Below are 12,137 nucleotides of genomic sequence, written 5' to 3' on the forward strand. Positions count from 1 at the left end.
AACTTCCTGAAGAATTTATAACCCGAGGCCTGGTGGGCAGCCACACTTGGAGAACTGCTGACTGAGAGACATAAATGAAATCAGAGAAAGTCCTTCTCCAAGCTCATCAGCCCAGTACTGGGTGAGGCGAGGAGGACATACTGGATGCTATCTGCTGAGCACTCCCTCCTGCAGCCTTCCCAGGCCACCCCATAAGGCAGTGTTGGATTCCAGAAGGCAAATGGGAGTAGCCACAGAATGCCTTTGTGCCTTTAGTTTTACCTGAAATTGGGTCTTCAGGGTCCACTTCCTGGCTTTTACTGAATTAGAAATTAAATTAGACTTTAAATTTTAACTCCATTTTGTGTTGTACTTGCACTACAAATCAGTCTTTAATCAACTGCACTCTCTTCCTTAAGGAGCAGCTGGCCTAGAGAAAAGGCAGGCATTATAACCTGGCAATCAGAAATAGGAAACTGCCCCAGTGTGGGAGGGGAGACCTGGCTCAGTGTACTCTTAACTTGTTATATTAGCCTATAATCTACCATAAATTATTTGCAAAACTGACCTTCCATATTCTACCACTAAGTAAGCAAGTCATGTCCACTTTCTAGGAAGGCTAGAACCTTCCAGATGCAGAGGCAGGGAAACTAGGTGTGGAGCCTTGCACCCACTTACAGTGTGTGATGGAGAGAGTGCTTTTTCCCTCAGAGTTGTAGGGTTTTACTGAACACATAGGGAATGTATTGCTTTCTTCCAGCATGAAGTGTTTTCTTTATTTCCTACCCCAAACTGAATAAGCCCTCCACTTAGTCAGCAGGCACTTCCTCTGCACTGCTGTGAGCCACAGCAGCTAGCCTCAGGACCTTCAGTTTCAGGCATGAGAGTTCACACCCCCTCGTGGGTCAGCCCTGTGTGGGCCAGACTGTTTCAACATGTTTCAACAGGAAAGCATTTTTTAGAAGGGAACACAACCCTTTCACTTAGATAGATTTGTCCATTTCTTTTCTTTGTAGATTTTATTGTGGGCCTTTCAGTAATAAAACTAGTAGGTTGAATTATGGAAAGAGTGAAATTAACATGGTTTGAATAGCATAATGCCACCTGTGCCCATACTAGGCTTTTTCCCATCTGAATTCTCACATGATTTGCACAGTAGTCCTGTGAGGCAGATATACTATTTACAGGTTCTTTGTTTGTCTTCACCATCCTTACAAATTCAGCATCACATATGGGGAAACAAAGGGTCATAGAGGCCAGGTGACATGCTCAAGGTCACGTGATGTGAAAGCAGCAGTGCCAGGATACAGCTTGTGTGTTGAGTACCCCCTGTCACCCTAATGTCTTTCCTAGCCCTGCTGGAAGGTCTCAGAAAACACTGTGAGGTAACAGTCATTTCACAAAGAGGTCTCTGAGTTGGCGTAGTTCCAGCCAGCTATCTTCTCATCACCTGTGAAAGTGGGATTAAAGGCTATTCTGTGGGACACAGAGAACCTCGCACAGCTAGAAGCATTGGCTTATTTATGAGATGATAAAGAGAACCCAGTGCCAGGGACGCTGATGGGGCAGAACAGCACAGGTGGAGGAATGCCTCTGTGCGCCATTCTCACTTTGGTGCTTGGGCAGGTTGCTGCACCTTCCTGAGCCCAGTACATTTGTCACACAGGGCCTTGCTGGCAGGTTGCTGCAAGCAAGAGTCAGCTTGTATTTTAGGTACTCTCTAAATACTGGATGGAGAAGGAATGGTAGCAGGTGGAATGGTAGCAATTGGTATGCTCATTACTGCTGCAAACCTTTATTTTACTTAGTAAGACACAAATCTAAGCCCTGGCAGAAAATAAGAATCTCCCTTTCCTCTGCTCTCTGTGAGGTAGTTTTAAAGTCTCTTGCTTATATTATTTCCAGGTATGTGGGGTATTGGCAAGACTTTTTAGTTATTTTACCCAATCCAGTTTCAGGATGTGGGGCTTGTTACTTGTTAAATTCTACATAGGATTCTAAAGAGGAATTTGAAAGAATACATACACCACATTTACCAACTTTTAGGCACTTTTTTTGGTGCATTTGAAGCTTCCATCATAAGCTTTTCCATATCCCAGGTCAATTTGCAAGTGTTCTCTTACACTTTTCATCTGCTAATCTCCTTTGCTGCAGTAAACATTTCAGTTTTGTTCCAAGGAGTCTAAACATGCAACTCCCACATCCGGAGCTGTTCCTGTGATTTCTGAGTGCAGTCTGGAACTTGGGCTAACGAGGCCCCTTTGTGCTGGGAGTGTTCACAGGCCTCTAGCATGCCTGTGGGCCGCACTGGCTTCACAGGGCGCAGCAGGGCCACTGGGAGGGAGAGCCTCAGGCTGCACCAGAGCCCACAGCAGCCGAAAGGCGCCAGGGGCACCACTTCTCTTCTCTCCTGTCTTTTCTCTTCTTCCTCTCTCTTGCTTTTTAGAAAGAACTAAATTCCCGAGATGGAGCTTGGGAAAGAATATGTGGTGAAAGAGACCCTGTTACCCTGTGCAGTTTAATGTGGTCTTGGGTGGAGCAGCTTAAGGAGCCTGTGATAACCAAAGCAGACGTGGACATGTTGGTGGGCAGGCACGCGGAAGCCACCGAAGCGCTGTTTTTGCTGGAGAAGGTAAAGTGGCTGCTAGGAAACTGATGAAGTACAAGTTCCACAGGCTAAAAGATTCCCCTGTGAAAAAGGGAATACATGCAGAATCCCACATCTGGGTCCAGTTTCAGTTATTCCCAAGTAAAAGAAGAAATGCCTGCTTGATGCAAGCGCTGAGCAGACTCAGAGGTGAGAGCAGAGCCCTTGGGGTCCCAGCAGAGCCACTGTAAGCATGTCCAGGTGCCGCCTTTCCATCTGATCAGTACCTGTGTTAACTTGATAAAAACCGTTTCATGTACAACTTGCCACTTTGTTTTTGTTCAAATTGTGTTTCCCAAGTTCACTGTAAGGTTTTCGTAAACATTCACTTGAGTGGGCAGGGCGCTGTAACATGAGAACTCTACTGTGACCGTGCCCTCACCTGCAAGGATTTGTTTCTCCTTACTGCGAGTCCATAATGTGAAGAACTGTGAGGTGGGCTGAAACATGCACTCATTTGTACTTCCTGGAAAGGGTGTGTGTCCCTCTGTATATTTATGTAGTAATTCGTACATGTTTAAAATAGAGAAGGAAAATAAGAAACCGATCATGGAGGTTGCCTTTTGGGAACAGTAGTAAGAGATAAGGGATCCAGATTCCATTTCATTGTAGACCTTTCTATACAATCTAAAATTTTGGGGTTTCTTTGTTTTGCTACAATTTAATATTTTTAACATGTAGAGATGCTACATTTTCATTTAAGAATAGGCTTTGTTTTTTTTGTTTTGGAAACAATGCTGCCTCACAATCAGCCTTGTGTTACATCTCCTCATTGTTTCCCAATCTACTACCATACACAGGGACGTGCAGATACATGGATGTGTGCATGCAGACACACAGATGCACACATACATGCACACACACAGTGGTGTGATACACATCTTTACAGATAAAGTTTTTCCTGTACCTGGAGTCCTTTTCTTAGGCTGTATTCTCAGCAATTAAATTGTAGAGATGAAGCAGGAGGGTCTTCAGGGAGACAGTTAACCTTTGTCTTGGTGGGCCAGGCCCTTGCTGGGTCATAATCTCATAATTTCACCTTTGTTGCTCTCCATAGTTTGGAGAGGTAGAGGCCCTGTTTTATAGAAATGGTATGCAGCATGTGTCAGATGAGGATTTGAACCCAGAGCTCTGGCACAAAGTTTATGCCTTTCTGTCACACTGTGCTGTGTCACCATCCTTCACTCTAGCCCCCATGTGTGGGCCATTTACATTATTTTGGGTTCTTTACTTTTATAGGCACCACTATAATGGTCATTTGTGCATGTAGATTATGCCTGTAGAGTAGATTTCCAGAAGTGAAATGAGTGACAGGGGCCATGCGTACTGGATGTGCACAGTCCCAGTGGCAGAGTTTCTCCTTTGCTGCTCTAAAGTGAACAGTCCCTGGCCCCCAGGAGTCAAGTTGGGACACATCCTCTTAAGTTCTGGTGTCTTCCTAGAGGGCTACTGCTGTCTCTTCTCTCACAACTCCTGCACAGGTGGCAGGTCCTGAGTGCCGGGCTCCCAGCTGAGAAGCCCAGGTGCTGCTGTGATGCAGCAGTACCTCCTTGCTGACTGCAGCAACTGCGGCCAGAAACCAGTGGGTCACCTCTTCAGTTCACTGCAAGGAAGACATTTGATTTGAAATTGCACTTTACACACATGTAACACCTAACCAGCTTTGATTTTATCTCCTGAATGCTTTTCAAATTATATTAACACATAATTCGAGGTTATGAGTGTTTGGTCACAAACCAGTTCCTGGCTCTGCATTTGCTTTGAATTTATTTCTTAAGGCATTTTTCAAACACTTCGTCTGATTTTGATTTCTGCAAAAACAGGGCCAGCACCAGACTATACTCTGTGTATTGCATTGCATCGTGAGCCTGCGGACGATTCCTGCAGATTTGGAAGAAGCAGTTCTCACCCAAGCCATTAAAGCTTTCACTAAGGTGGGTCACTCTGCTCCTTTTCCCTCCTGCCCGTAATTGTACACCAGAATCTGCAGGTCTCCAGTCTCCTCTAAAATAAATCTTTTAGCATTATCTCTCCTTAATGGAAATAGGTTTGACATTTCTTGGAAGTAATTGCAGACAACTGGCCAAAAAATTTAGTTTCCTAACTGTGATATTAGAAAAAGCTGAACTCTGAGTTTTTGGAAGAGAACATTGGAACAAAGAGCTTTAATAGAGAGAGAAACAGTTGGGGCTGCAAAAGTATTTTTAAATCATGTGCCTAGTAGGAGTCAGAGATCTTTTCTTGATGAGCCAGTTCTACCTTGAGTCCAAATAAACTGTCCATTGAGAATTCACCATCCAGTATTGACAGTTCAGTTCAGGACATATCCTGGTTGGCAAATTCTAAATAAAAAGTGAAAGAAAAAAAAAAACAGTTTCCTTTCTGTGCACATCCTCCTGGCTTGCAGCAGTGTTTCCTGGCTGAAGAAAGAAATCAGGTTCCCGCTAAGAGAAAGGCTCCCCTCACCCGTTCCGCTGCCGTGTTTAGTACCCTCCCGTGAGGAGCCCAGGCTCTCCGTGCCCACCCCCACGGTGAGCCCGGTCATCATGGCAGTCTGTGCTGGTGCTCAGTCGCCAGCCCCCTTCTGCAGGGGACGTCGTCAGACAGCCCTCCTCGCTCCTCTGGAGCTTCAGGACGCTGACCACCCTACACCCTCTGCTCTTCTTGACACTTTCCAGAGCCAGTGGCACAAAACCAAATCATGTGATCTTTCCACCTACATTTATGTTTTCATAGACCAAAAAACTACCTGCCATGTGGGGAGGGTTGTGGTTTGACAAAGTAAACAATTCAAACCATTCTTAGTGTTAGTAAGAAGCTTTTGCAAATAGGATAGGCAATATAATGGTTAGGATAATTTCAGAATTTAACTGAAAAAACATCCTTAATGGTCTCTCTGAAAGTAGTAAGACTTCTTTACAACCTCTGTTGGCCTTTTAGGGGGTACTGATGAAAAGTTACACCAGTTCCAGGTCTATCTATAAAAGCATCAGGAGATGGTTCCTTTATCTGTCCCCTTGTGAATGGTCTTGTGAGCAGAGGCCCTGACTCCGTTCTCAGCTAGCTCTGCAAGGGCGTCTGTAGCATCTGCTTCCAGTGCAGTAAAGATCATGTTTCCTTTTAAGCCAAAGCTTAGCAGGCCTGCTGCAGCCCCTCACCAAACACAGGGCTCACCTAAGCTGGGACTTGCTCTACTACCATGCTAACCCCCTGCTTGTGCAACGCCCACTGGGGCTCCTCCTCACACCTGTGGGACTCAGAGGGCAAGGGGAGCCCTGTGACTATGAAGCACATGCTGCCTCAAGTGGTAAAGGTGTCTGTCTGTGACCCTGCAGTTTTGGGTCTTCTGCCAGTGTCTGCAAAGCTGGAAGGTGAACAAGTTAGCCTGTGAGCAGGGGGAGATCTCAGACTCTTCCCAGCCCTTCACACCCTCACCCTTCAGGGCTAAGCAATCCTGATCCTTTCCTAAGGATCCACACTTTCCTTGGGGGTGGGATAGGGGTAGATGGAGATGGATAGTTGCTCTGGTTCTCCATCCTCCCATCACTCCCAACCCTGCAGGCTGGTGAAAGCAAGTAGTCCAAATATGTGGACATGGTGCCCGCCCACTAAGGGAAAAGTGTTGAGAAGGAATTCAGTTCAGAGATGCAGAGAGGTCAGAGTGAAAGGTAAGGAAGGAATTCATCAAAGCAAGAATAGCAGGGAATGGCAGCTGCCTTGCAGGCAGCAGAGAGCAAGGAAGAACAGAGGGAGGAAAGGGAAGCTCACTGAACTGCGCTCAGCATTGGGCAAATCCCTTCTTGCCAACTCCTGAAGCCAGTGTCACCTGGCGTCCAGTATCTGTTTGAATCTGCACAGTGTGGGAACCGAGTCCCTAGCACCCTGGGATTTGGAGGAGTCACAGAGCACTGAACGGAGTGAGATTATGTTCTGAGAACTTGCCAAAGTCAAAGAAAGGAGATTTTCAGCAGGCTACTAAAGAGCATAATTGTAAAGCTGTGAGGCCAGGGTTCTTGTTTGCAGAGTTGAAGAATGAACTTCACAAATACTTAAGGTAGGAGAGCAAGACAGAGGCTTTTATTTAGAGATAAAGGGAGAGGACAGAGCTCCTGGCTCACGCCTCCTGGAGGGGACAAAGAGCCCTGGGGTGGTGGGTTGTCTAGGGGATTTATAGGCAGTTGAGAGACAAAGGGCTAGAGATGCAGACCTGCTAAGCGGTCCCAAAATGTTTATCTTTGAAGAGACATTAAGTTTCTTATTAGTCTTCCAGGTTATTTACAAGAAACTTACTGCTCTGATTCCCTCCCAGGATAGCAGCTTCCTGGTCTGGGAGCATATCAATCAAGATTGCCTGCTTTGCTCCAGAGATGGGCTGAGTTATTGTCTGTTTGTGAAAGAATATGTTATAAAAGTTACTTTTTAACTAATTGGGTTTTTAAATGCAATTTTTATCTCCAAGGTGGAATCCTTCCTGTTTTTACTATGTTTTGGGCTTGCTTGCTAAATTGCCCAGGTTGCAAAAATCACTTGATTAGGGCTGGAGGAAGAAAAGCAACACCTGGGTAAAGTCAAAAAAATAAACTGGGCCCCTCCTCCCAGTTTTTTACTATGAGAATTAAGATTTTTAAAATTAATTTGACCCATGTAGGTTGTGTTCACCCTACTGACAAGAATAGGTAAGAAGTAACCCTAAACTAGTTCTTTGTAGATCAGACTCAGCACTTGAAGCCACACTATTATTTAAAGGAATGTTACAGTGTCCCCAGCTGGCCAAAGCAAATCCCACAATGGATTATCTTGCTGTCTTGCCAGTGGGTTTCAGGCCTGGGCAATTTTGCTATGGATTTAGTGTGACCAAAGAAAATGACAGCAAAACGTTCTTGGGGTCAAAGGGTTATACCCAACTTTATTCCCAGGTGGCAGGTCAGTCACTAGAAGCCCATTCACTCAGAGCGAGTCTGCATGCAGCAGGCCAGTCTCTGCCTCTGGGCCCCTCTGTCGTCACAGCCGTCCTCTGGGCTCCTCTGTCCACACAGCCGTCCTCCCAGCCGTCCTCCCAGCCGTCCTCCCAGCCTCTCTGCACAGTTGTCCCACACAGCCATCCTCTGGGCCTCTGTCCTTGGTGCTGCCATCACTCCAGCCTCTGCTCTGCTCTCCTGCAGCCTTGCAGCCCTGCCACCGTATCATGCCCAGAGCACTGGGCAGAGCTCTTTATATAGAGTCAACAGCCACGTATTGCCCACAGGTGTGCAGTGAGCTAGTCAACCAGGGCCAGGTGAGAATCCTGGCACAGGAACTCTCATTTTATCCACACTTGCTTTGTTTTTTCCAGACACCCTCACCCTACTCTGTCTAAGCCCAGGGCCCCTGTCTCAACTGCAGTCCTTTCTGGGTCCCCCAGGCGACAGAACTTGCAAGCTCAAATCAGAGCTCTCCATAGCCTAGCCTTATCTGGAGCCTCCCTGCTTATCTGGAGTAGGACAGAAAGAGCGAAGTCTTATGCTTAAGTCTGGAGAATAGAATGAAATAGTAAAGTGACAAAGAAGCTTACCACTGGAAGAGCACAAGACAAACATAGTAAGTTGAGCAGTTAGAAGTCTTTATTTAAGGCAAAACATACACACTCAGAGGGGCATGTGGGCAACCCCTCAGAGATGAGCCATTACGAGTTCAGGGTTTGGGGTTTTGTGGGGCCCTTTGGGTAGGGTCAGCATAAGGCATGATGTACACAGGTGATTCATGATTCCTTTGAAGTTTTGTCTTAAGAATAGGGTTATTTAAGGTGACTGTGTTGGTCGGGATCTTGAAATTCTTTATCCATGCAGATTCATTTACACTTTGGAGGTCTGTCTCCTGTCCTGATTACAAAGTTACTCAATTGATTATGGGGCTGGAAGAAAAGGAACAGCGTACAGATTAAGTTAAAGAATAAACTGGGCCTTTTTCTGTAGGCTAAGTAGATTTTACAATGGCATGACCCTCGTCCCATCTCCCTGGGCAGAACAGAGATGTCCTTGATTGACAGTCGTTTGCTTTGGAGGCCCAATCTAATTGGTAAAATGAAGATACGAGCTGCACTTTGATGTTTTCCTTTATCTGGGGAATTGTTTTTCATCTGGGGAGTATCTGGACAGTCCAAGTCACTCCTGGCCTTTGAAATGTCAGCTAATTAAGTAATTCTGTGAGTCCTTTCTGACTCTTGTTTTATCGGGTTAAGTCTTTGAGTTCCTTTTAGTGGACTTTGCTGGCTTTATTCTCTCTCTACCACTCTGTCTGTCTGCCTAACAAAAGGAAACTAACTTATATACCAAACATATGTTGCACCCTTCTGTTTAGTGCTCAGAGAAATCCCGGGAGGGGAGGGGTATTGTGATTTTCACATTGTGGAGAGGCTGGTAGGACCTGGAGCTCCAGGTGAGTGAGGGGGAGCAGCTTCCTGCTGCTCGCCTCACCTGGGCAGCTAATGTGTGGTGTTGGGGTGAGGAAACCTTCCCCTGTACCACCATCTAGCAGTTTCTGGATTCAAAACTCACTTCACACTCAGTAGTGACTTGCTTCACAACGGCCTGTGAGGACACATGTCCTGGCACTAGATTTAATGTTTTGAGTTTCCTTCATAAGTTTGGTATTGACATGATTGGCAGTTCTAATCGAATCTTTCAATTAAAATTAACATGTGAATTGTGTTGTGTGTACTTTTAACTATATATGATTCTGTGTGTGAGTCTTAGTTTTATCTCCAGCCCCCCTTCTTTTCTCCCAAAATAGACTGGCTAAAATTCTTGTTGCAGTGTCCTGAATATGAATTCTCTTTGTCATCAGGTTAATTTTGATTCTGAAAATGGACCAGTAGTTTACAACACCCTGAAGAAAATATTTAAACACACACTGGAAGAAAAAAGAAAAATGACACAAGGTGGCCCGTGGCCTGGTGTTCAGTGAAGTGGACTCTCCCACCGAGGCAATGATTTTGGCGGGAAGATCCAGATGCCATTTCTGCTCATAGGTGAACAAGGTGGCATGTAGAGCCACTTCGTTTCAAAGCACTTTATTTCAGAAGCTCTTGCTTCATGCTAAGAATGCTTGTTCCTGTTTGGAGCAATTATTTATTTTAAAATACCCTTGAGCTACATTTTTGTGTTGAAAAATTACCATAAAGTTGGTGCCACTTTCTTTTATTTATTTAACTGAATCAGTATTGTGTTGATATTTTAAGTATGCTGTATTTACATCCTTATTATTTTTGACATTTTGGGAAAAGTTGTAACTCTTCTTTCCCAAACAATTATTTGCTGATGGAACTCTTCTAGAATTTTACCAAATGGATAATTTTAGTAGTAAAACCTCATTGTGTATACATCCCCCTGTTACATGGCCTAAGAAAGTCACCAAGTGTCTTAAACTGTTTTATATCTGTTAGTAAGAAGGCTATTGATACATTTTTAAAGGATTTTTAAGAATTTGGACTTTACTTTCTTTTTATAAATGTGGCAGTGGGTTTCAAAGTGTATTATTTTTCAGTGATTTAATTTTACATGAAAGAATTGACTGAGGCGGTTAGGTTTTTTTATACATAGGAAGTTGACTTGTTCTCTGTGAGGCCTCCAGGTGACCTTGCTGACCAGTGCTGTCACAGGAGGCAGGAGCAGGTCCCAGCTACAAGCCCTGCTCCCACTCCCCTAGGCTGCTGCTGAGCCAAGCAGCATCTCGACAGAGGAAGTGAGCTCAGTTGCCCGGCAGAATGGGAAGCTGCTCAGAGGCAGGGCTCCACAGAAAGGATGGTCTTTTGGGAGCAGCTCTGTAACTGCTCTTTTCAGGCTGCAGGACATGGTGGTGTGAGAGCCCCACCCCTCTCAAACTGCCCTTCCATGCACCCAGTTGCCTCAGAGCCCTATCTTTGGCTGCTTTTTTTTACTATGACAATTAAGATTTTTTTAAATTAGTTTGACCTGTGTAGGTTGTGTTCACCCTACTGGTAAGAATAGGTAAGAAGTAAACCTAAACTAGTTCCTTGTAAATCAGACTCAGCACTTGAAGCCACACTATTATTTAAAGGAATGAGAGGGGCACCAGAGGCCACGTTGCAGGGAAAATAGTAGTTTTTCCCAAGAAAAGTGACACTAATCAAACCAATTTTAAACTAAAGCTACTACTTAAATCTTAAAGATGGAATTCCATGGGAAGCTAGACTAATTTACAGCAAATAAAATTTCCCCCAGCACCTGCATTCTGACAAGCTCTAGCACATCAAAACCAGTCCAGTCATTAGCATCCTTACTGACTTTAGTGGCAAATGCTATTTCCTCCCACACTGAATATTCTTAGGAAATCAAATCCAATAAATTTTAATGAAGTGGGTTGCCCATTCCTTAAATTCTCATTTTCAAGTGCCTGAGCTAGGAAAGATGGGAGAAAACAATGACATTTTATCTAAATAATGACATTTTATGACAAATCCACTGTCATTTATAATGACATTATAAAAGTTTGACTTTCACCTGAAAAGATGTTCATTCCTTACCTCTGTCAGGCTCACGTGGACAGGTACCACCACAGCTCATTTCACAAGTGGCTGTTGGCCTGTGCATCTGAACCTATGGTTTCAACTTAAGAGGATAGATGCTGCACAGCCACACTTGTCCACTGCATGCACATCTATAGTCTTGACCAGCCTGGAAAGAGAGCTGGAAGAGATGTTAATCAGGTTGTATACAAGCTTTATATTTACTTGAATAAAAGTTAAAAGAACAGCCATAACCCTCATCTTGTAGTTTCTTAGCTTGCTGCTCTTGAAATCCTGATGATTAAAGCGTGGTTTTGTGAATCGATTATCCTGAGGGGTGAACTGGGCTGCAGGCTGAGCAGCCAGCTTCACCAGGCTCCAGTCAGCCCTGGCTGTGGGCCAAGAATGAGGGGAGGAAAGGAGCGCTCCCAGGGCAGTGGGAGAGGGAAGTCTCAAGGCCAGCAAGATTCCTGTCTCCTTGTATTTATTTGATGGATGAGTTCCTTAAAGCCTAGAGGATAGAAATCTATCTACTGGAATATAACTGCAGGGAGAGGAAATCCTGGGTCAAAATACCTCTAACACCAAAATCAGTCAAAGGGAGAAATAAAGTTTAAAACACATTTATTGCTTGTAAACTGAAGTCCAGGGCTGTCTCTTTCCTGCTCCGACAAAAGCAAGCATGACATCCCCCAACCTCTCAGGTTCAGATAAACCCTCGGTTGCCCAGGTAATTACCCATTGATTGGAGAGGAACTCTCTCTCTTCACCCCTGAGGAACGCCTGTTGATTTGCAGATGCACTAAAGCCAGGAGAGATATTCTGGAAATATTACAATTTTACCTACCAGCCACCCCTCCAGAAATCTCACCTTACAATCTATTCATTACCTCTGTACCACAATGGTCCCTGGGTGAGAAAACAGAAGCATTGTGACCAGACTAATGATATACAGTAGCAACAGCAATAAAATTATGATAAGGATTCAGCTAGGTTCAAAGTCCTATG

At 44.7% G+C, this 12,137-nt stretch overlaps 1 protein-coding gene across 1 annotated transcript in view; it reads left to right on the forward strand.

Annotated features, from left to right (window-relative positions):
• PTPDC1 (protein tyrosine phosphatase domain containing 1) overlaps positions 1–11,376 on the forward strand; it is a 29,484-nt gene extending 18,108 nt beyond the window's left edge. Inside the window, 3 exon segments of the mRNA XM_073228911.1 lie at positions 2,426–2,611; positions 4,450–4,560; positions 9,449–11,376. Of these exon segments, the coding sequence (XP_073085012.1) occupies positions 2,426–2,611; positions 4,450–4,560; positions 9,449–9,568 (417 nt within the window). The 3' untranslated portion in view covers positions 9,569–11,376.
• Positions 11,377–12,137: the final 761 nt, after the last annotated feature.

Source organism: Manis javanica, chromosome 2 (genome assembly GCF_040802235.1).
Source record: "Manis javanica isolate MJ-LG chromosome 2, MJ_LKY, whole genome shotgun sequence".
Classification (NCBI taxonomy): Eukaryota; Metazoa; Chordata; class Mammalia; order Pholidota; family Manidae; genus Manis; species Manis javanica.